The 24,594-nt window shown below is 38.7% G+C and overlaps 1 protein-coding gene across 2 annotated transcripts in view; it reads left to right on the top strand.

The window, feature by feature from the left end:
• LOC122171177 (tubulin polymerization promoting protein) overlaps window positions 1–24,594 on the top strand; it is a 46,907-nt gene that overhangs the window by 7,159 nt on the left and 15,154 nt on the right. Inside the window, exons 2-3 of one of the 2 annotated variants that reach the window (XM_042838584.1) lie at window positions 864–985; window positions 7,495–7,809. In XM_042838584.1, the coding sequence (XP_042694518.1) occupies window positions 942–985; window positions 7,495–7,809 (359 nt within the window). In that variant the 5' untranslated portion in view covers window positions 864–941. The remainder of the gene's footprint in view (window positions 1–863; window positions 986–7,494; window positions 7,810–24,594) is intronic. The other variant, XM_042838591.1, reaches the window with a different exon arrangement.

Raw genomic sequence — 24,594 nt, 5'->3', positions numbered from 1 at the left:
CAAGCAACATCATTCTATTCCTCTGGAGCTGCCTGACCCTTCTCTGTAAGATGATAAACTGTTGTGGTTTTTTTTTTTCTTTTTTCCTCAGAGGCTCAATGAAAGTTCTCTGTTCAACCAGGCTGGCTGTCTTCTCTGCCAGCACATCTTATGGCACACAGGGACAGCCTGTTCCTGTGCCTTAAAGACTTCCTTCCTGAGTGATATTCAGCCTTTCTGTACCCTTTTTCCCTTCAAGACTGACTCCCAAGGAATTCTCTTAGCTAATGTCCCAAACAGCTATTGCTCTCACACCTAATCTAGGCATGCTTTCCTTAGGCTGATCTCCAGTGAGCCTGGTTTTATTCCCTTCTCCATTCAAACCTAGTTTAAAGTCCTGTCAACAGGGTCTACTAACTCCTGGGCTAAAATCCTTTTTCCCAGTTTGAGATAGGTAGAGCCATCTGTTGCCAGCAAATCTGGTTCCAAATAATGATCAAAAAACCAGAATTCCTCCAATGAAACCAACCTCTTAGCCATGTGTTGATCAGGTTCCTGTTTCTCTTAGTATTTTTCCATGCTACTGAAAGGATCAAAGCAAAGATCACCTGAGCTCCTGCTCCTTCAAGAAAACCACCCCAGTGCTCTCAAGTTCCTCTTGACAGCCCGCAGGCTTCTACTCGAGACTGTATCTGCCAACCTGAACTGCCAGAATCGGGTAGTAATTGCAGGGCAATAGTAGGCTAGGGAGCTTCCTGGCAATATCCTGGGCCCCAGAGAGGCAGCAGACTTCCTTGTGGATAGGATCTGGTCAGCATATCAGGCCCTCTGTTCCCCTCAGAAGGGAGGTGCCTATGACAATTACCTTGTTTTGTTCTTGGCAGAGGCAGTGGGAGTGGCTGACTCACCCTAGGCAACCCTATGGATGGACCTTCATCAGCATACTCATTTGCCTGTCCTTCATGTTCCAGAGCTTCATACCTATTGTGCAAGGGGACCTGGGAAGGTGAGGTAGGCTGGGAGGCGATTGCCTGCCACCCCAAAGAGGGACCCGTTTCCACTCTTGTCTCTTAGGCCCCTTCCTTCTGCCTGATGGTGATAGCCTAGGGGATCCACTACTGCTGGTGGAGTATCCCCCTCCACGGAAAGAAACCCCTGCAGGTTTCTTTCATGCAGGGTTGGCAGAGTGTGGCTGTCTCTCTTTCACAGTCTTTGAGTTGGCTGCAGGCTCACTGCTGCTTGGGGGCTGGCTGGATGTTGTTTGGCATGTGGTGTGATACTGGGTTGTCAGTTGGTGGGCACTTGTGTTGTTAGCTGCAGTTGGACAAAGGATGGTGAGTAATTGAGTTGTGGATATACACACATAAATATAATTTGTTTCTTTGAATTTAATAATACTGATATTTATTGCTTCATACATATGAAAATAGTACTTTGACAACTGCACACGTTCAGGTATCACTCCTGAAGTTATTTGCGTGAGTTTTGAGGTTCATTTTAAAATTTAGAACTGTACCAATAGGTATTAATTGGTTTTTATATGTAGATAAAACATCTGTACCAGAACAACAAAATTGAAGTGAATGTTGGCTGAAAGGTTCAACCTCTACTGCCATACCACCGACGTGAGCCTTTGATGCCACAGGCCAGCGTAACTTTTGGAGCAGCCCTTGTGTGTGTGTATTTCCTTTTTCTTTTTTTTTTTTTTTTTTCTTTTTTTTTTTTTTTTAATTTGTCTTAGTAAATAGATTTTTGTCTCAGTTCAATTCTCTTCATTTTTGTTTCCAGTTTTCTCCTTTTACCCACTTGGTGGAGAAGGAGGTAACAAGTAAGCAGCTGAATGATGCTTAGCTGCCTGCCAGGTTAATCTGGCAGTCTGACATATTGTTTTGTGAAGATTAGTGTGTTTTGTGTTTCCAGCTGAAGTTCTTAATGCAGCTTCATGATATAGGGAATCCTGTCCATAGCATTAAATACATATATACTGTTAAAGAGAACTCATGGTTTGGTAATATGGTTACTCATTAAGCCTGTAAGAGGATTTAATTTTATCTAAGTGAAGGTAAGTAAATTAGAGTTTTTGGCAATGCTTGGTCTTTAGTGTTTACTGCTTGTCTCTTCAGTACTGGGGAAAATGGGTGGTTCATTGTCATGTCTGCAGAAATATGCCCAAAGCAGAATTAGAAGAAGAGTGAACTCTGATTGCCACTGATAGACATGAAGAAAGTTTAAGCCTTAACATTATGTAAAACACTGCACCTTATTAATGGGCAGTTTTATTACTCTGGCTGTTTATTTCTTCCCTCAGCTTGAATGTTTATACAAAAATGTGGGAAAAAGATTCCATCTGCTGCACTTTCATTGCTGTTTTCATTTGGCATAAATAGTTACAGATAAAAAATAAATGACAATTCCCTTTAACTGTAAGTCATTTTTAAATAATGAGGAAGATAGAACAAATGCTGAGATAAAACAGATGCAGTCATATAAATTCAGATGGTTTACAGAGTTTGATAACATTTACAAATCCAATTTATTCATATAAAGATTGCAACTCTTTAAATATTTTAAAAATCGAACTGAATGGGATATCTTCACAAACTTTGTATGATACGTTTCTGTGGTATGCTGCATAAGTGTCATCACTATTACAGTAACAGATCCTGATAAAAAGTATGCCTTAAGCAATTGCATGCTTACCAACAATATGTGCAGGAAGTAATAACAGGAGGATGGAAGTGAAAACAGGTAGAAGTGAACATAAAGCTGTTGTGTGCCTGTGGACAGAATTCTTTGCAATATTTTCTAAAAGCCTTTCTAAAACCTTTCAGTTTTAAGATCATCTAAGAAATATCTTTAGGAATTCTTGTAGCTTGGGCAGGACCCAACGGGTTAGAATGTAGGTGTGGAGAGGTGTCACCTGGCAGTAAAGAGGCCAGGAAGGTTCTTTTGAGACCCCTGGCAGAACGAGGGTTGGCTGCAGGATTACGGTTTTTGATGGAGATTTACTGTTACAGAAAAAGAAATCAATAGCATAGCATACTAAGTACAGTTTCTGGCACCTAGCATATCTTGTAGTTGTTCAGAATTTCTAGACTTCTGAGTTTTCAGCCACCCAGATAGACCCTCTGCAAATTGGGCCGAATTTTGACCAATCAGCTCATGATAGAATTATGAACTAGACTCAGGTTTAAGTAAAAGAACATGAGTCACTCACTCAGTTCTTGGAGAAAGAGGATGATGGTGGAGGAATCCTGGACCACAGAGGGATCATGGTTTTGCCATCCTGCAGCAGTTCCAACCTAGTCACGCTTAGGGCTTGGAGCCACTTGATTTTATAAACAGTGTTCCCAGTGCTTTTTTTTTTATTTAGACATTGTAATCTGGGTGCAGAGTTTGTTGTTTTGCCCATCTAGAACTTTCCTTGTGTCCTGCAAAGTCTATCACACATTGTTCTGACCAGCAAAATAGATTTACATCCTGTGCTAAGCTGGCATCTCCTGCCATATGCCTGAAAGATGTTTGTTTAACCTGTTCTTTTTCTTATTTCACAAGGGCACGTTATCCTTCTTTCATCTCACCTTTGCCTTATCACTGTCTACCCGTGTAACAATTCAATCCCCCTCCTGCTTATTAGCTCTCCTTAAGTATTTCTAATTTTTCTTTTGTAGTTCTGTACTTAGTGCAATTTGCTGACTTTGCTAACTGAATTGCAAAGAATCTATCCAGCACATCTTTATTTATTTATTTTTTTTTAAGTCCCAATTTTATTTTATAGTTCTCAACAAACCAGTAAACTTGGGGCTGCTGTTTCCTTGAGTGTTCACTAGAATGTTTGACATGATCAAAGATACTAGAAAAGCTATGACCTTTCTGAGGTCATAGCAGAATCCGGTTTTTCTTGGCTGGCTGAACTGAAAGTTTTCCTCAGTTCATAGGACTTTTGTTGTCATCTTAACTACTTGTCATTCGGTGAATTACAGAACTGTAGGAGTTGGGATATTTTTCTTTTCTTCCACTTGCTTGGAGACACCATCCAGAATAAGCTGTTTCATCACCTTCCCGTGGAGCAGAGGTGTGTGAGGTGACTCTCCTGTATTTTCCTAACTCCTCTTTCTTGCTGTATTTGAAGATTGGAATGACGTGGGCTTTACTCCAGTCCCAAGGCGCCTCTCCCATTCTCCATGACCTTTCAAAGTGCCTTGGCAGTTGCTTCTACCAGCTCTGTCAGTACTCACGGGTGCATTCCATGAGTGCCTATGGATTTCTGCGCCTCAGATTTGCCTAGATGATCTGTTACTAGATAGTCCTTGACCAAGGGGAAGTCTCCCTTTCTTCAGGCTCTCTTCAGGGTCTGGGGCTCATGAGGATCAGTCTCAGCAGTGAAGACTGAAGCAAAGAAGGCATTCAGTAAGTCCGCCTTCTTAAGTGTCCTCCATAACCAGAGCACTCACCTCATTAAGCAATGTGCCCACATTTTCTATAGTTTTCCTTTTGCTATTGACATGGTGAAACTGTGATGTCCCACCTGTAATTATAGGCTCGCCTTTCGTGTTGTCCTTGATTTCCCATGCCAGATTCAATTCCACTGGGCCCTAGCTTCCTCATTGCATCCCTACATGCCCTCTTAATGTTCCTATAATTACTCCAGCTGTTCTGTGTGTTTCTGGAATCCCAACTTTGGGACTTTTTTTTGCTTTTCACAAAACCTTCTGAACTCTTAACATCTGCTTATGATTTCTCCTTAATGTCTTCTACAGCGTGCTAGATTGGAGCCAGCAATATTTGGAGGGGATGGGATAGGTGGCTAATCCCTCCTTCCCTACCTTTTTTGTCTCTGGAAATGTAGTATTGTTTAACTGCGTGCCGGGCTTTTTAAACAGCGGTGAAAAGAGTTTCTTTGTTTAACTGTAACTGTTATATAGTTCATGCTTTTAAAAAAGTAACTTAATTTTGTCTAACCAGAGTTCAGAATTGATATTTTTAGAGTAGCCAGTTTCTTTGTCAGTTCAACAAGAAAAGGAGTATATCCATGAACCTTCTCTAGCCACAGGGAAAAAGTACACCACCAGTTTTGATCTGCCTTGACTTTCTACTTTTGCTAGTGAAGATTTCTTTGAAATGAGACCGCTGTGAATATCAGACATCTTCATTTAAAATGGAAGCCTTTTTTATGTCCTGTTGTTCCTCTCTTCATGTTGCCCAGAACTCCTCAAAATACACCAGTGCTGTTATTGATGTCTGAAGGAACTAACTGTAGAAGTAAACTACCTTAAGGCCTAATACTTTCATTAACTTCCTCGTAGCATTTTTTTCCTGCGTGAAGTTTGTAAACTTTTATTTTGTAGAGGGGCCTTGACTTCCTGGCCATGGTTTTCTAGATGCAGCACAGGATATGGTTGGTGTTCCAGGCTGTGAGGGCACGTTACTGGCTGATCTGGAGATGGTTTTGAGAAAACAGATATCTGTAATGGTTGTACTAGCTTAAGTTTTACTGTAAGTAAATTAATTGTTGTTTCACTGCTGGGGACTTTTGGAAGAGTTTAAGGTAAAATTACTGTTCTTTGGAGGGCAGGTAGGGCACAAAGGAAGTAGAAATGGGAATTGGTTAAATGCTTAACTTTTTAATGAGCTTCTAATTTTCAATTTTTGGCCTTCTTTTGAACTTCTTTTTATTATTTCATAGGTACACATGTAAGTCTCAGGTTAGACTTAGTAAATTTCAGTCATCTTAATTTTTGAATTTGGTGTTTGATTTGTTCCAGTTCTTACGCAAACAGTGTAAACAAAAGAGGATTAAGATATAACAAGATTTTTTAAAAATTTACTTGACCATATTCAGAACATGCAGTACAGCTTTGGCCATGCTGCGTTTGTCCAATTTTGAAGGACAAAGGCATTTTAGTATAGTTCTGATTAAAAAGTTGTTTCTAATGATGCTTTAAAAGTCTCATCTCTAGAAATTCAGAATGCTCATCAGACTGTTGTCTCTCCTATTTTCACAGCAGTTTTCTTGTCAGTATAAGTTGATCATACTTCCTGAAGTATGGGTTTGTGGTTGTTGTTGATGGTGTCAGGATAAAAATGGAATTCCCTGGAATTTCCCTGGTCCAGTTAGAATGTACCATTGCCAGATTGGAGAGATCATAATGAGAGTTTGCTGGGGATTAAATTAAGAGAGACTCTTCAAGGAAATTATTTCACTATTATATTCTGAAAAAAGAGAATCAGATCTAAAGGAGCAGGATTGAATATTGGAGTTATTGCTACAGAACTTTATTTTTTATGTGTGTAAGGTGTAAGACTAACTTGAAGTGTGATGATCTAGAGTTCATCATGGAATTTTGTCTGGTCTAGAGATTATGAATGTGAAGGTTTCTCCTTCAGGAGCCTGGTTGGCCTCATTCTTGATCACTGGTGCATAATAACTATTTATGGCTGGTTCTGCAAAGTGCAGAAAAGAATAAGCCTTGGTTGCTCAAGCAACAGAGGCTAAGCAGTACTGGAAGAGGCAGAAGTCTAAAATTATTTCCAATATTGATGAGTTTGTAATCAAAATACAGTATATAAGCTAAAATTTCCCATCCGATGCAACAATTAAATGTTAACTAGAAATCCCTATCAGTCGTTGAATATGTTACCCACTTTACCTTGTACTGCTGTGATTTCAGAAGGATGGAGAGGATAAGTATGGTGGGCTTTTTAGCTCTTATGCCAGTATTTGCCAGAGTTCTGATACTTGCAGCGCTTATTTATGGATTAAAATTTCTAGCAGCACCACAGATCTGTGTGTGAGCAGATGTAGTTACTGGGACAGGCACAGGGTGCACCCTGTCCATAGGCTTCTCAGGGTTTTTCCCAAGCAAATAGTGGATGGACAGAAGGCACGTCCCTTCTCAGTGCTCCTGCATTCTGGACATGTGAATTCTAAAGGAATTTTATGGCTATAATTCTCTGAGCAAGAACTTGAGAAATAACTGGAGAGTTTTTTCCAAGTATTTCTGAGGCTTCCTTAGTTGTTATCTCTTTAAAGCATGAATATTTTTGCATTTTTCAATTATTAAAAAAAAAGGGGGGCTCCGGGGCCCAACCCAAAGACTAGAGTATAAAGGACTTTTATATTTTATATATAAAATATATAAAGGACTTTTTATTTTTTGGAAAAAAAAAAAAAAAAAAGGATAGTAATGCCTACAATGTAGAAGACACTCAAGTCAGTAGAACAACTCTGATGAATTCATCTTGCCATTAAAATTCAACTTGTCATTAAAAAAAGAAGCAAAGAGTAAGTGTTCTCCTGTTGTCTGCTGTAAAGATGGTGAAACTAGGTTTGTGCCCTGTTTTGGAGCGTCATTTTCCTGCTTCAGTTGTTCGGTGAAGGGCACTGAGTTCTTAGGATCTTCATGGGTCACTTACTCCTGTGTTATGACACGTCAGACAGTAGCCTATAGTTTAACAGTGAGTAAACTCTATTGCAAATTAAGGTAACAAAGTTTATCTTCCTCTTCCTCGTAGCACAATGGCTGACAATAAAGCAAAGCCGACCAAACCTGCAAATAAGACTCCTCCAAGGTCTCCTTCAGATCCAACTAAGGACCGAGCTGCAAAACGATTATCCTGTGATTCAAATAGCTCCCATGAGGGAGCTGTGGCAGGAGAAATAAGTGCTCTGGAAGAGGCCTTTAGAAAATTTGCTATCCATGGTGATACAAGAGCCACAGGAAAAGAAATGCATGGGAAGAACTGGTCTAAGCTGTGTAAGGACTGTCAGGTGATAGATGGGAAGAATGTGACAATCACAGATGTTGACATTGTCTTCAGTAAAATCAAGTAAGTTCCTTTCTGCTATTGTTTCTATGTCTCTCCAGTATGTTTTGTGGATAACCATCTAAATTTGATTCCTCAAGGACTTTGAGTCATTATGCCTTTGTCACAGTCTCTTTAAATGCTCCTCAGTGAAGCTGCTGCATTCAGGTTCTGCCTGCTGCGTTAAACTGACTTCAGCATAGTAGGTGTTGAAGAGTAATGCGGTGCAGAGAGATGGAATAACCTGTATCTGTCTTTATGTCCTAATCAAACTTCTTTTTTAAAGTACAGTAAGTGCTGTGAATGTTTCCTGAACAATATCTGAATGAAGTCAGGATGTAGTCTTAAATCTTGACAAAATTCAGCCTCAAAGAACTGAGGCTAAGGTGGGTTATATACTAAGGTCTTTTTCCATGCATAGTCTTTATGTCCAGCAAAACAGCTGCTTATATTTAAAGTGCAGGGTACTGGTCACACCAAACTGTTTTTTTTTTTTTTTTTTTTTCTTGACTTTATGATGTATGATGCTGGCATTTGTTTTTAGAATTTCTTTAGCTTTTCTCAACTTCAATTCTCTTTCATTACAGGAAATAATAAATTCTTGATACTACTTTCTCATATTGGTGTCTGGGCAAGTTAATGATAGGGCGAGTCTGTGATAATTAGCTGATTTAAAGAAGTATCTGTTGTGATGCCTGCTAGGGGAAAAATGAATCCAGTTCTATTATGCAGGATTCAATTGTGAGGTGGCAGGGACTTAGAGCTGAAGAAGGATGTCAGTGCATCACACTGCTATTGATCAGCAGTCTCTGCTTAGCTCAGGGTTTCTTGTCTGCTTCTGTGGAGTGAGCCTGTTCAGCATTTTCTCAGGCTGCTGTTGAGTGGACATTTTCAGAAGAGATATGCTATCTTTCCCTCTCCCTCCTTGATTTAGCAGTTGGAATACTTCTGCATTTGTTGCAGTTACCTTAAACAAGTTACCTTGTTTATTACTTACTCTTTTCTTATTTGCATATATATCATGTATTTTAAAACTACTTTTCCTTTCTTTCTCTTTTGTTTCAGATTTAACTCTAAGCTAAAGGTTAACAATAAATTTGGAGTGCATCAAGAAAGGTCTACTCAGTATATAAACTCCTTGCTTATCTTACAATGAAATATTTCCAAACAGAGCACAAGGGTGGCTTTTGTGTTGTTTTTGTTTGACAATTCACGTTTTGTTTTATTTTTTTTAGTGTCCTTGTTGAATGGAAAACATTAAACACTGTAAAAGAGTTTCCAGCACCTCAGAAACTGCAGTGTACTTTTCTCATGCCAAATGAAAGAGTTAAGTTTTTGGGTATCTAAACCCTGCTGCTTTTATGTTCACCAGCTTTGCTCTTATCTCACAAAGACAGACTTTGACCTGTGATTCTGATAGCCATCCATAGAGATGGATGGTGTTGGTGGCTACTGGAAGTTGGCCAGGGAACACAGTCCATATACTAGAAGAAAAGTTTTGTTGCATAAGATTACAGTTGCGTCTGGCCAAACAAATTTTCTGTCAGGTCTTTGACTGGGAAATGAGTGCATTTAGCAGAGTTTGTTTTCTAGCCAGCAATGCCTGTAGTGAATGACAATGGCAAGCTTTGTCAGAATACTAGAAAGTAAGTACTATCTCTGAGTATGAGGTCCCTGTTTGCCATCTTGCTAACTTTCTCAGGGTTGATTTATTGTTCTGCTACAGATGCTTTAGTTATTTATTTTTAATATTTTAGCTTAACTGTTATACTTGAAAACAAGTTAAGTTGCAATTATATTCTATGAGAAGAAAACATTTTACAAATTACTGGGTTTTGAAGTTTTAATGACAGGACCAGAAGTATTATTTCACTTTTTTATAACTTCAGCTCAGGCTTTCTGGTAAAGTGTGGAGATTAATATAGATATCTTAGTTTTAGCTTACTCCAATAATTTTTTTCCACTTCCAATACTTATTATTGTATATTGACATCTGTCCTTTGTATTTGACATGTTAAGAGTGGTAATGCATTTTGGGTATACTGAGCTTAGTGGCATGCAACTTGTGGATATGCAGTAGTATTTAGAAATAAATGGTTTTCATGGGAGAGGGAATTCCATGGTTATCCTTTCAGTAGCTGAAACAACTGCCTGTTTTCTTGAAATTTTTGTATATTAACTGACTTGTTTCTTTTATGCAACTCTTCCAGAGTTGCAAAAGTTTATTGGTCATGCTTCTTTTAGTGTGCTTGCAAGATGGGTTGAGTGAATCTTACTGCCTTACAGAAAGCAATCTCTTTGGTGACACAGGAAAAGGGCACATAAATGTTCTGCATTTAGTATGAAAAATGCGTCTGCATTCTTGTTAATCCTGCAAGACTGAGAGGCACAACACAACAGTCTAAGAACTTGAGGGTTTTTTGTATTAAGGAAAGCAGAATATCTAATAATAGGTGTTACTGATCTCTGACCAGCAGTCTGGCATGTTGTTCTAGGAACTTAAATTTCTTTGTTGAGGTCAACAACTGCACTCAGGAATGTGGTATGTTAGCTATGCCATACACATACTTCATTTGTTGTATGTAGTTAATATGGTAATAGCCACGACATAAATGCCTCTGCTGTTATTTTAGAAGTGTTATCACTCAGTACTACAAGAGAATGCTTTAAGCACTGCCATAAAACTGTTAATTCTATGATATTATTAGACAGAAAAATCAAAATATTTCTGTTTATACTGACATGTTGCTATGGTTGCAGGCAGGCCTGGGTGACATCAGGGCTTGGATCCATTATGAGCATTTATTTAGGTAGTTGTCTCCATGGTAACATTTGTTTGTTTTGATGTTACCATGTGTTAAATCTTAAACAAATTTTTGCAGTTCTATGCAGGATTGTTATTGAAAGCTGTTTAATCTACAGAAGCTTTACAAATATACCATACTCTCCACCCTTTAAAAATATTTTTGGTGAAAGATCAAATGAAAGCATAATTGTCCTCTGAGATTCCATTAATAGTTTCTTATGTTGCTTTGACATGTTTTCTTGTTGCTGAGGAAGCCATGTATTCTGAAGGCCAGAAAACACTCCTCCATCTTTTCGAGAAAGGAAGTTTTTGTTCCCATGGAGAATCTTCACAACAATTTTCATGTGCCCTGAACAGTTCCACTCATACTCTATATTTAGTGCATCTTGCAGAGTCAGCTGTTTAGCCTAGTTCCCACACTCTGGATCTGTCAAGTCTCTACAGGAGTGCTTCCACCTGAGATCAGCCTGGACTTAGTTCAGCAGCAGTTAACCATTGCTATGAGACTGTGAAAGACTTAAATTTGATGTTTTCACTAAGAAGCTGGCAAGATTGTGTGCCTATTTTCTTTGTTTGTCAATACTCCAAAAGTAGTGCCTCCTTCTTATTTCCGTAGACACTACAACAAATACAAGGAGTGCTGTATGACACTATTTGATAGAGCAAATTGTCAGCTACAAAACACTGTCTTTCAACATAGTCACCACTATTAGCTATGCATTTCTCCCAGTAAAGAACAAGAGTGTATGTGCTGTGCTTGTGCAAGTCTGCACCAGCAGAGACGACCTGTGCTTTCACAGCTGCTATGCTGACATCATTGCTGGGAAAATGTTGCCCCTGCAATCCATTCTTCGTTGACGCACACAGTTGGAAGATCCAGATGGTATGGTGAGTGTGGTAGGACAGTCCAGCCAAGATAGGCAATGTGCTTTACAGTTTTCAAACTGGTATGGGGTCCAGCATTACTGTGTTGGAAGACAACCTTTTTCTCACTCTTTGGACTGACTCTGGAAGTTCAAGCCTGCAGCTTAGCCAGCGTTGCAGTGTCTCAATCAGAGTTGATGGTTTTTCTGGCATTCTGGAAATCCAGAAGGATCACCTCTTTCCTATCCCTGAACACCAACCAAACTGTTTAAGTCTTAAGTATCATGGTGAATACTTCAGTTTTACAATGTTAGTCCTTTCGTGATTGTGGCTCAAGCTTCTAGGGATTCTTCTAAACCTTTGATGGCAAAATTGAAATAGAGGTCCTGTTGAATCCAGAAAATTTGTGATCACTTATCTGTATCAACTCTGTCCTGCTGCAAACAGGCCAAGCCTATGCAGCAACATAACTTTCAGCAGATGCATTTTTCTCCTGCAAATTGTATTATTCTGCTGTATTATGGTCTTCTTTTTGTGTGTGCACCTTTGTTGCCTTTTTAACTGTCATTTCCTTTTGCCTCAGTGATTCAGTCTCAGTAAGTGTGTTTGTTGCTTTAGATCAAAATTGTGAATGGAATGTTTAGCTCTTTGCAGTTCTCATTGCTATAAACTGGTCTTTGCCTTTCAATCTCATGATAACAGATGAACCAAAATTTGCTGGGGTTAGTAGAGCTGACATAAGAAAAAAGTTAGAGATCTTGTACTTTTGTTAAGCTTGTGAGGGTTTAAAAGATTACAGCTTTGATTTTCTGTGTTTGGTCTGAGGGCTATTGCTCTTCCAGGGAAATGCAGGTCTTCTGGGGATTGTGAGTAAGGCTTTCTAATTGGATCTCCTTTTAGGAGAAGGTTTGGACACTAAGCCCAGAAAAATCATGTATTCTCAAGAAGTTAGGTGAGTCTTTTCTGTTATTATCTGTGGGTGTGTGTATGTCCTGAGGTATTCTGGACTATTTCTTAACAGGCATAAAAGTACAAGTCTCTAGAAGAGGAGTAAGCCACTATAATCTAATGAGAAGAATTAATTCCTTTGACTCTTCATCTCTGCTGACACAGCAGAGCATTGTACCACTTAGTGCCATTTGTGATCATGAGCACCAGCAGCTGCAGAGCAATGGTGATATTTGGCACCAGGCTGTGACTCCCATGACACATGACAGCACTAGCTTCATGACCCAGATGTCTTGAATCTTTATTCTGCGCCTTGCAGCTGAAAACGCTGTTTAAAAAAAGATAGTAAACTAATGACTGAAGCAATTGTGCTGATAGTGGTTGTATAATTTATTCTGTGCAAAAGATAGGACTGATAGTTTTTATTTCATAACAAGGATGTTTTGTTTTTCTATCAGCCAGCGACAGACGTAAAGTGACATGGTAGCAGTTCATTCACCACAACTGAGAAATCAGTGTAAGAAAACAAGATCTCTGTTTACTGATTGGAGTTCATTATACAGGATCCAGGTATACTCATTACAGTATACCAGTTAACACTGGATTTGTATGTTTCCTTATATTTGAGGTGTTTGTCACTCAGTGTGGAGTGTTGTTTGTTGAGCTTTTGAAGGGAACTGACAACACTGAGAACTGAGATGTTACTTGATTTGCAAGACCCAGAGCAACGTGGGATTGATATGAGAAGCCTCTGAAGTGAAGATCTGTAGAGGAGATGGCAGCTTGGACTCGTTATCTGGTACAGTCTGTGTTTAACAAAAAAAGTATGTTCAGGTCTGCAGCAGTGAGGGTCTGTGCTGTGAGACAGATGGAGTGGCGACTACACTGCTGACTGTCTTATCCAATCATTTTCCCCAGGATAATTTGTAGTACTAGGAGAAGTTAATTAAACCTATTTTGATTCTCATTGTGCTCAGTCTACTGTATATTTGGAATTGGTTCATTGGGTTGGAAGAACTGCAGGGGGCCTCATTCACCCCCAGCTGAAGTAACCACTAGTTGACCTTAGCGCCCAGGTAGAATTTGCTGCATCTCTCCATCACCCTCTGTCTGTTACTGCTTAACAGATCTGCATAGTCTCAGAAGATAAGGACATCAGCCTGGAAAAGTGCTGTCTTGCCTTTGCAAGGTCCTCTACTCCAACCACTCTTGTGCTAGTGTGATGGTTGTCCTTTATTTTTCTAGCAAGTATTTGGGATGTTAACCCTTTTTCTTGTCAGTTTACAGTAGCACTCCAGTGTTTGTTGCTGAGCAATGCTGTGCAGAGCCAAGGCTTCTCATAGTGTTTTGCCAGCAAGGGGGCTTGAGAGGAGCACAAGAAGCTGGGAGGGGATAGAACCAGGACAGCTGACCTAAACTGGCCAAAGAGATATTCCATACAATATCACATCATGGGAAAAACTATAAACCATGAACAGTTTGCTGGAGGGGCTGCTGCTGCTTGTGGATTGTCTGAGCATCGGCCTGCGAGTGGTAAACAGTTGCTTGCACATCGCTTGCTCTGCAAATATGTATGTTATTATTATTACCATTATTTCTCTCTTCCTTTTCTGTCTTAGTAAATAGTTTTCTTGTTAGCCTACAAGTTTCACTACTATTTTTTCTTTTTTTTTTTTTTTTTTTATCTCCCCATCTCAATGGGGGCAAGGGGAGTGAGTGAAAGGCTTGTGATGCTGAGCTATCTGCTGGGTTAAACCTCAACAGTAAGTTGATAGATAAGTATGAAAGTTAAGGAAACAATGATAGCTGGACTGGAAGGGGAGGCCAGAGAGATAAACTGGAGCAATGAAGATATACTGTCGATAAAAGAGAATCAGGTCTGGGAATACTTGAGGAAACTGGATGCACTTCATTCTGTGTGCTGTAATGGGATGAACTCATGAGTTTGGAGAGAATAGGCAGATGCATTTGGCTAAGCTGTTCTCAGTCTTTGACTGTGGCAGTTTGGTGAGAAGTGCATGAGGATTAGAATACAACAAATGTTACTCCTGACTTCAAAAAGAGGTATGTAACTAGCTTCACCTCCTTTCTGGGGAAGGTAATCAAGCAGCTGATCCTGGAAGCCATTTCCAAGCATGTGAACAACAGGAATATCATTAGGAGAAGTCAGCTCGACCAACTTGAAAGACTCCTACAGTGAAATGTCTAGCCTGGTAGTTAAGGACAGAGCATTGGACATTGTCTGTCTCTATAAGGCCTTTGAAACACTGTCTCCTGTATGGTCCTTGTAAACAAGCTGTTAATGTAGGAGCTGAATGTGTGCGCTGAGGAGGATCAAAAACTGGCTGAAAATCTGGGCCCAGAGGGTGATCATCAGTTGAGCTGATGGATGAATACAGGATGAATACAGGATCCAGTCCTGTTCCACATATTTATTAATGATACGGATGATGGGAAGGAGTGTACCCTGAGAAAGACTGCAGGTGGTACAAAACTGGAAAGAGTGGCTAATACTCTAGAGGGTCATGCTACCATCTAGAGGGACCTTGACAGAGTGGAGAAATGTGCTTACAGAAGTCTCAAGCAGCTTAGTAAGCAAAAGTTCAAAATCCTGCATTTGAGAAGTAGCAACCCACTAATATATGCCATGGACCAATGAACTGGAAAGCAGATCTGCATTAAAGGCCCTGGTGCTCACTTGTTCTGGTGGACACCAAGTTGAGTATGGGCCAACTAGTTTGTCTGTGCTGAAAAGAAGGCTGCAAGCGTATCCTGGGCTGCATTAGGTGTAATGTTAGCAGCAAGTTGAGAGGTCTTCGCTCTGGCCCTGGTGAGGCCACAGTGGCAGTACTATGTCCAGTTCTGGGCTCTGAGTGACATGGACATACTGAAATGCCACAGTGAGGATGAGGGGACTAGAGCATTTCTCCTGCAAGGAAAAGCCAAGGGACCTAGGACTATTCAACCTAGAGAATGGAATTGGTCGTATGTTTATTCATTGATCTGGGTGAAAGCAGCAATGTTATACGAATATGTATGGATTTAGTGTGCTAGGCTGGTTTTTTTTTTTTTTTTTTCTTCTTATTTATTGTCACCACAGTGCAGCATCTGCTTTCTGAAAAATGTAGAGTGTTAGTCTGTTTGTATTGAGCTGTTTTTTCATTATGCTTCAGTTTCAGGTTAACTTGTTCCATTAAAAATATCTCAGTGTGTTTGTGTTTTCCCCATTGTTTTTCTGAGATAAGGTCACACTGAAGTTATTAAGAAAAGTGTACTGAGCAAAACTGTGCCCTCAACACAGAATTTGTCTTCTGACATTTCTTCAAACACCAAACCTTAGAGAATCAAGTTTCAGCATTTCTTACCTGCTTGCAATTATACAATGAATGGTCTTCAAAAAATTTTGTGTTCATCAACTAAAACATTTTTAAACCTATGTTTGCATACATTCTAGATGACTGCTATATAATCTGAACTAGAAACTATCTGCCAAATAATCACAAGAGGAATAGAGAATTTGAAGACTACTTGAGAAAGTTTGAATTTGATTATGGATTACCTTTAACTTTTATTTTGTCATATGAAGAGGACTGAACGAATGTTTGAGTAAAGGCATTCTCGATGACTTTGAAAATAAGTCTTAAACCACCTCTTTAGTTTATTTCCTATTTTCTTGTATCTGTAAGAATTAGGTTGGACTCATAGATTTCCTATTTTGTTTCTCATTTCCTATTTTTCTCATTCTGTCTTTTTTTCTGAATGATAGGCACAATTTTTAAATTTCATTTTATTATTATTATTATTTTTTTTTTGGTGCATTTGCTTGGAGTAAGGAAACCAGGTTTGTTCCTGCTTGGAGTAACTTGATGATTCTACCAGCTTGTAGCTAATTGAACAATGCTTTAAGAAATGTTCTTGCTTTGGATAATGTATTGAAACACCCATGATCTAGATTTCAAATGTATGCTTAGTAAGAAAGAAAAATCTATTGTGGCCAAAGCAATATTTGCACATCTAGATGTTTGTAGGTTTCCTGTTTTCAAACAATGCCGTTGTTTTCAGATGATTTCTGTTGGATATCTGTTAAAATATTCTTCTACTTTAATTGTAAACAATTTGAGAGACTTCTTTGGCCTTAGTCTGCCTGTTCCATTGATTTCTGTTCTGTAAAATGGGAATGGCTGCTGGCAATGCAGAAAAATTACATCAGTAAATTTAAGTCACTTACTGCTGTTTTAGAACACATGAAGACAAGAGGGAATTGGAGAGCGGGGAAGGGTTTGTGAACATTGGAGATGTATGGAAATTCAAATCTAAATGGATTACTCCTATGGTGGGGAAGGTTGGCAGGTTTGTTCTTCTCCCCAGAGCTTTCATGTGACCTTCCTTATTTTAGGTTATTTATCTTGTTTTGTTGGAGAGAGAAATTGGGGTATTTCTACTGTGTGTATACCTTCTCTCTGAAGCCTCCTTTCTTGAAGCATATGGATTAGCTCTGGGCAGTTGATTATGTCTGATAGGTTCATCGTGGGTTTTTCTGCATAAGACCTCTGCAAATGGACTGCCACTGTATTTAGTTTTTCTTCCCCTGCCTGATATATTGTTCTTGATTTCACACCTCTCTTTTTCTATCCACGGCCAATGATTCCCAAAGCCTGAGCTTATGCTTTCAGTTAAAGCCAGTTGTTTATTTTCAGTGTTACCATTCTCTCATATGTCCAGCAAAAAATGTATCTACAAATAAATGTATATCTAGGTTTTCTGCTTCTGTCTTCTGACTTGTTAAAACAACCCAACATCCATTCGCTCTTACTTACATGAGCATGTCTCACTCTTCAGTACATTTCACTGGTTTTGTGCTTTCATTGGAATCAGAAATTGCTCTTATGCTTATATAAGATTTAACATGATGAAATCCTTTTAAAAATTGGAGTGTTGCTGTTTTATAGCTATCTGGTAACGATATTTTCTAATTTGCACAAGCTTACAAAAATCTGTTGGTTTTTAAACCCTGCGTCATTAAGCTCTAAAGGCAAAGCCTACCTCAGGTTAGATGAGACTGATGCTCTGGCTTCCATAGCATCATTTTCCTGTGTTGTTTAATGTTTCAATTATGTTTTAAAAAGAAGAACTTTAATGTATAGTATTAACTATATCTTTTTCTGTGTAAAACAAACAACGACAAAAACAAAAAACAAAAATAATGCACAAAACAAAGTCTGTCAAATTACTTGACCATGAAATGTGAGTAAACTTATTTTATCTTGGTGGTATGATCACTTAAAAAATAGCTACAGTGCCTGAGTGAACAGGTGAATGTGAATTAAAGCATGCTTTTTGTGTTCTTTTCCCTTTATTTTCATTTTCTTCATTTGGTGAGGGTTTTTTTTTTTTTTTTAATCTGAGCAGTATTTTCTGAACTAGAGTGGAAATTTTGTCAAAGACATCATTGCAAACAGGGAAGAATGTCTGGAATGCAGTAAGAACAATAAAATGTTCAAATTGCAATTGTAATTTTACTTGAATTTTGTGGTGATTTAAAAACACATCTCTGTAACACCCACCCACCCATCACCTTGCCATCATGTGAATTGGCCAAACACTTGAAAAATACTGTTTTTGTAGAAATAAAGATCCTACTGATAATTTTAAAAACCAAGGCTAGACCTTGTAGAAAGATGGAACTAGGCTTTTTGCTTGAAAAAGCACAAAAACTTGAGGAAAACAAGAAAATATTCCAGGAAAATTGGTAGCACAATAAAGTTTCTTTTAATGAAATTTTAAGGAAAAATTGAGAGAAGACAGGCAATTGGATATGTTGCTAGGAAAGAATCTTGGATATTCACTGTTGTTGCACAAGAATGAGTTAGATTTGGTTCTTATTCTCTTTACCTGCATGATGGTTTACTTTGAAGGTCTTAATGAAACCTTAATTTAAGCTCTCATGTCTTGAGACTTAATGAATTAAGAGCTTACAATGTTAAGTCATTTAATAATACCATTTTTCTTTGAGTTCATGTAATTGTTTGATTATTTCTTATTTATTTCTCAATGAAATAAGATGTGGTATCACATAATCATGCACCATCTAGTCCTTAGTGAGAAACTTCTTTCTCTGTTGAGTTTCATTAATAACAATAGCACTGTTTCTTTTAAATATGTGATTTCTGCTTTGGAGTCTTGTTTTTTTTCCTCTCCTCTTTGAAGTGCCACACAGTGTTCTTGGAATTGGTTGACTGCTCTCGTCAAAGGTAACTTATCTTACTTGAATGTCAGCGCAGTCAAAACATAAGCATTACGTATGAAGAGACAGCAGTAAAGAAGGTTACTGTCAGCCAAAATCCAGAAGATGCTGGTGCTAACAATGCAGTTCATTATCCTTGGTATCTTTTATCTCTTTTAAATTCAGGTTAATAAATAATATGACAGAAGTTCCGTAAAATTGTTATTAATGTGAAATCTTTGTGATCCTTCTTGTATTCAATAATACTACATTATTTTTGTATATATTACTTTTATATTCAATGCTTAGTTTTGTTTAATTCATTTGGATTATTTGCTTGGAGTCAAATGCATTCTCTATTACTTAGTGGATATTTGCCTATGGATTGGTGCCCTTGCTTGACGCTAGGCTAGGTGCTTCTATGGAACGTATTTTCACTGAATGTAGACTGCTCTCCCTTTTAATCAAACGTTTTAATACAGCAGAGTCTGAATCAAAGTAAACCTATCTGCTGTTATTTTCCTGTGACAGGAGTATGTCCATTCACATGGGATGGTTGGTGAGCTCGAGACTGATGGTTTGTACAGTTTCCTACTTTTCCTTAGTCATCAGGCAATGAGTATGCGTGCATTGCTCAACTCTAAAAGAAAGTACAGATAATGTTGATTCTTTGCTATGTCAGCTGTAATTCTTTTGTCATAAGTCTCTGCACTTCAATAGCAAAAAACTTTTGAAGCTATAGTGGCTATGTAATCTTCCGCTCGTTAAAAGAGGATGTGCTGTTTGTGTGATGTGCTGTCATAGGAAAGAGCTTCTTATCACTAGGTTGTGTAAGCTTGTCGTAGTCTGGGGAAGATTGTTGACTGAGATCATTAGATACTGATAACTGTAATTAAATATTCATCTGTCTCGAACTGCTTTCTTTTACTTTTATGAGGCAGACTTAATGAGCTCTGTGACATCATCGTCATGGATCTTTGTATTTCAGATATGACCAGAGATGTCCCTGGCAGCTCTCAAATACTAGGGCAATGCAGTTGCAGTTAAAAAGTTTCTGCCTTCATCCTCTGTGATCCATGGGTGTGTTCTCAGTATAGTGAATATCCGTAAGATGGCAAGAATGAAAGAGAGCTTTGAATAAACTCAACTCTCTGAATAAGAAACTGGAATATCTGCAGGGTGATTCTTAGGCCCTGTCTTCCTGCTTCAGCACTAGTTTGTTTTCTAGTATATGGGATCAAGGCCTGTTTCTAGGGTATCTCTTTTTCTCTTTTTGGTTTGTTTGTTGTTATTTTAAGGCTGTATCCTGAATCATTCTGTACTTTGATAAGCTGCTTCTGCTACCACTTGGTCTGTGTCCCTTGGCAGTTAACTTTCCCCTGAGTCACGCTGAGAAACTGTGCCTGTCCTTCATGTATGTAAATAATAGGTTTTTACGTTCCTGGATAACTCTGTTGGTTTCATATCTTTTATTAGATTCTTGCCCAGAAGTAGACAGCGTGTCAAGGATAATAGTATGTTTGTGATGAAGTTTGTATGTTTTAGACTTGTCTGTTTTGTGTGGGTAAAGTTTCTGCATTCCTTGAATAGAGTTCAAGGATTCACAATCAGAAAATCTCTTTTCTTTGTATAATACTTGCTTAGAAGATTTTTTTATTAGTAGCTAGCTGTTGCATAGATCTACATAGATGTGTATCCTTAAATAGACAGATGCAGCACTATCTTTATTCTCTTAAACTGAAAAAAAAAAAAAAAAAACAACCAAAACCCAACCCATTACTCTTTTTAGCTAATTTTGTCTGTTCTTCCAATCCCTATCTTTACAATCAGATGTACTTTCTGTTTCAAATTTTTCTTCATTTCATCCTCCTTGAATTAATCTCTATTCATCTCTTTTACTTGTTTTAGAATGTTTTCCTTTTGAAGCTTTTACCTACTGCATGTTTTTGCCAAGTAATTTTCTTTTTCCTCTCTCCCTCTTCATTCCCATTTGTCCTAGTTTCACTTCATCACTGTGCATAAAGTTGGGGAAGTCCAGTGTTTACCTCAAGAAGTGTTGATATTGAGTGAGAAGAGGCAATAACCAACATTATTACAGCAAAAATCTCCTAGATTAAACTAGAATGAATTCCTACTTTTTTTTTCCAAACTAGAACTGACTTGAACTTGCGTCAGACCAGCACCATACATCATCTCTCCTGCTCTGGACTGTTATAGCAGATGCAACCCTGGTCATGGACAAAATGAAATCTGTGGACAATTTAGAGGAGTGGCCCACAGACTATAGCAATGACACCTGTGTAATTAATCAGGGTGTGTGATAAAATGTTGGGTGTAAATGGTATGGAATAAAAGGTGAATATTGTCCTGGTTTCAGCCAAAACTGTTAGTTGTGCACTGATGTTTTGTTTGTTGCTGATGAGAATGCTCCTGGGGCCAGGCTGTGCCACGCAGCAGGGAAGAGCCACTGGCTTTATGATGTGGTGTGACAGCAGTTGTGGGGTAGAGCCAGAGCAGGTGGCCTGAACTGGGAAAGGAATTAGTCCATACCATGTGAAATTACGCTGGAGGCTGTACATCTGTGGGGCAGCTGATGCTTGGGGCTGCTGGGCATTGTGGCTGGTGGTTGGTGAAGACTTGCAATGCTGGTGGGATGTTGGTCAGCAAGCAGTTGTACTGTTAGCTGGGCATCAGTCATTGGGTGGTGAACAATTGCATTGCATATATATATTTAGAGAGAGAGAGTTATCATTGCATATTTGTTTCCTTCTTTCCCCTTCTGTCTTAGTAAATAACTTTTATCTAAATCCACAAGTTCTATTGTGTTTCCAGTGCTGACAAAGATACCTACTAGTGCTGCAGTGAACTATTGAAGCCCTCTTGCTTCAGATTTTTAAAGCACTTCACATTTTGTCACATCTTCATGTATTTAGAAGGATCTAGATGTATTATACTTGTCTCATTCTCTAGTGAGACAACTATTACCTGGAGGTGAATTGGTACTACCGCGTTCACTTCCTGGATGAATGGTACGTATTCTTCTGTCCTTGTTGCCCTCCCCTTGATTTCAGAGAGTTTTCTATCAGTTGTATGTTGCTATCACTGTGTTGCAAAGAATCCATCTCACTGCATTTTTTCTGTGCCATGCTTGTTGTTTTGCTGTCCTTGATAAAAAAATGATAATGGCATTGCCCTATGACTGTGGGATAAGTGAACCTGTTCAGTTTAGGTCCTTACTTTAGGTCCTTACTTCTGATTGGGCCAGGTTGCTAGAACCAAGCAGGTTATATCTATAGAAAAACTGTAAAAATTGTCTTGACGTCTTGTTTGTTTGGTTCTAATCTTTCTCTGAAGGGAACTCATTTCTGTTAAATAGCCGTATGCTCAAAGATGTCCTCACTCCAAATATTCCCACCACCTCAGGTGAAGATCTCTGTTGTAGATTCTTCCTAGGATCATTTTGTCAAGGATATATTTTGGGAGGATATCTTCTTTCCTAAGAATTTGCCAGTTGAATCCTGCTTCTGTCATCATCCAGATGTTCAATTTCAGTATCCCAGTTCTACCCGTTAATTGAGAGGGAGTCCCTGATACAGAGTGATGCTTCAAGTTTTATTTTCTCTTGGTTCTTTTACTGCTGCCTTTCTTTAAAGCTGTTCAATACTACAGTACATAAAACCTGCTGGAGTTGTACGGCAGTGTCTTCTGCCCTCTCTCTGTAGTTGTATTTGCAAATAGAAAATTCTGTTGGCACGTGAAAATCAGTGAGTTTCCAGCTGTAGTGAGTTTTACTTTAGCAGATTTCTACTGACAAATTGAACAAGATCTGTCTGTTTTTTCTAATTTAATACAAGAGAAATAAACTAGAAGCATGTTTCTTTTTCTTTCTCTCTCTCATTACAGTGTTGTTTGTTAAGCAGCCACATTTCTCATGTTTCTAAGTTCAGATTTGTTTTTCTATTTAAGGATAGAGCAGATTCAGCCCAAGTTTGAAATCTGAGTTTTGTTAGAAAATCTCATTCACTAGAGATTTGAGGAAAAGGCATGTCTTGTAGTCTGCTGTGAATGTTATCAACACATTTGGTTTTGTTAGGATTTAGGGAATAATTCTGGTAGATGTTTATTGATGAAGATTTTTGGCTGGAGTTGTAAAGTTTGCTATTGAATGTGATACCATTACATGATTAATTTGGATTATTTAGATATTAATTCTTAATGGAGGAATGATTTAGAAGAATGTGAGAGCAGGAGTGGCACATTAGAACTTTCCAATTAAACTTACCATGCCAGTAAGTCAGAAACTGTGACAGATAAGCCATTTGGGCATTCTGTTACCAGAGCAATCCTTCATTTTTATCTTCTTTGGGAAGGGCATAAATATGGGGAGTATTCACAATTGAAGGTACTCAGATTTACAGGGGAGAATGTGGTCACATTTTTAGTGACATCTGAATTGGCTGACACATGCAAGTCGGTGAATTTGGAGTAAGTAAACCTTAGGAACAAAATTCATTGAAAAAAAGTTTATTCAGAAACATTTGTTGTACTTCCATCTGTAATTATGCTGCCTCCAGACCTATGTCAGACTTTCCATATTCCACAGACCCAAACTTTCTAATCAGGTGACAACTGCCAACACTAAACAGTGCCAATTAGTTTATACTGCTGTAGTCCTTCCTGGCATGATAGCAAGACTAGAAGCTTCTTTCACTGTTTCTACACCATCCTTTCCCCTTTTGAATCTAAGAAAAATGAAACATGATTAGCAAATGGTATGGGATGACTTTTTGTAGATTAGAGATTTAGACAGAAAACTGTTAAATTGGAGACTGCTGTAGTAACAGCTAACTGAAATAGTGTTACTGCAGATAGATTTCCGTTACTGGTTGAGAATTTTGTTTGTGGGTTATATGGAGTGTAATTATCTAGTAGTCACTTGTTAGTTCAGTGTACAGGTCCAAATAACGTAGAATAGTATAGAAGTATCAATTTGCAGCAGTAAATTCTCACATTACTCTGGACTAATCTTGTTATCCTGTGACAATGTTAGTAATAACATTTCCAAATAAATATTGTGTCATTTGCTATTACAACTTGCTTTGGGCCGGTGCTTGATCTTTTGTATTTTATGTTTGTTACTCTGATGTCCAGGCTTGGAACTGATAATTGTTTTACATAAGACACCAAGCTGAGCGGTACAGTCGATGCACTGGAGGGAAGGGAAGCCATCCAGAGAGACCTGACAGGCTGGAGAAGTGGGCCCATGAAAACCTATTGAAGACCTCATGGTGGCCTTCCAGTGCCTGAACGGAGTGTATAAACAGGAGGGGGAATGGCTGTTTGTGAGGGTGGATGGTGATAGGACAAGGGGAATGGTTTTAAACTGAGACAGGGGAGGTTTAGGTTGGATATCAGGAGGAAGTTTTTCCCCCAGAGGGTGGTGAGGCACTGGAACAGGTTGCCCAAGGAGGCTGTGGATGCCCCATCCCTGCAGGCATTCAAGGCCAGGCTGGATGTGGCTCTGGGCAGCCTGGTCTGCTGGTTGGCAACCCTGCACATAACAGGGGGTTGGAACTGGATGAGCATGGAGCTCCTTTGCAACCCAGGCCATTCTGTGATTCCGTGGTATATGAACCTGGACCTCAAAAATAAACTGAGGAATTAAAACTTTATTTCAGAATCTAGTGTCACATGTGGAGAGATCCATCAAGAAAGGGAGAATAAAGGGCACCTTCCAGACATTTTTCTTAATACCATTGGTCTGTTCCCAAATGTAGGGGCAGTTGGAAAGAAATTTAATGTGTACCATGGATATGCTTTCCTCCAGTGAAGGGTGATGCGTTTGGATATTTCTGTTTGTTATAGGAAGTGTAGCTTAGAATAGAATGCCGTGGCTTATCCTTCCTATACCTAAAGGTGTCTTTGTCTCATAGTTAAGCACAAGGCTTAAAAAAATTATGTTATTAGT

This window comes from Centrocercus urophasianus, unplaced genomic scaffold (genome assembly GCF_019232065.1).
Source record: "Centrocercus urophasianus isolate 14NV4802_14NV808 unplaced genomic scaffold, USGS_Curo_1.0 seq_11, whole genome shotgun sequence".
In the NCBI taxonomy this organism is placed as follows: domain Eukaryota; kingdom Metazoa; phylum Chordata; class Aves; order Galliformes; family Phasianidae; genus Centrocercus; species Centrocercus urophasianus.
The sequence above is the reverse complement of the archived record's forward strand: the minus strand, read 5'-3'. Positions and strand labels throughout refer to the sequence as shown.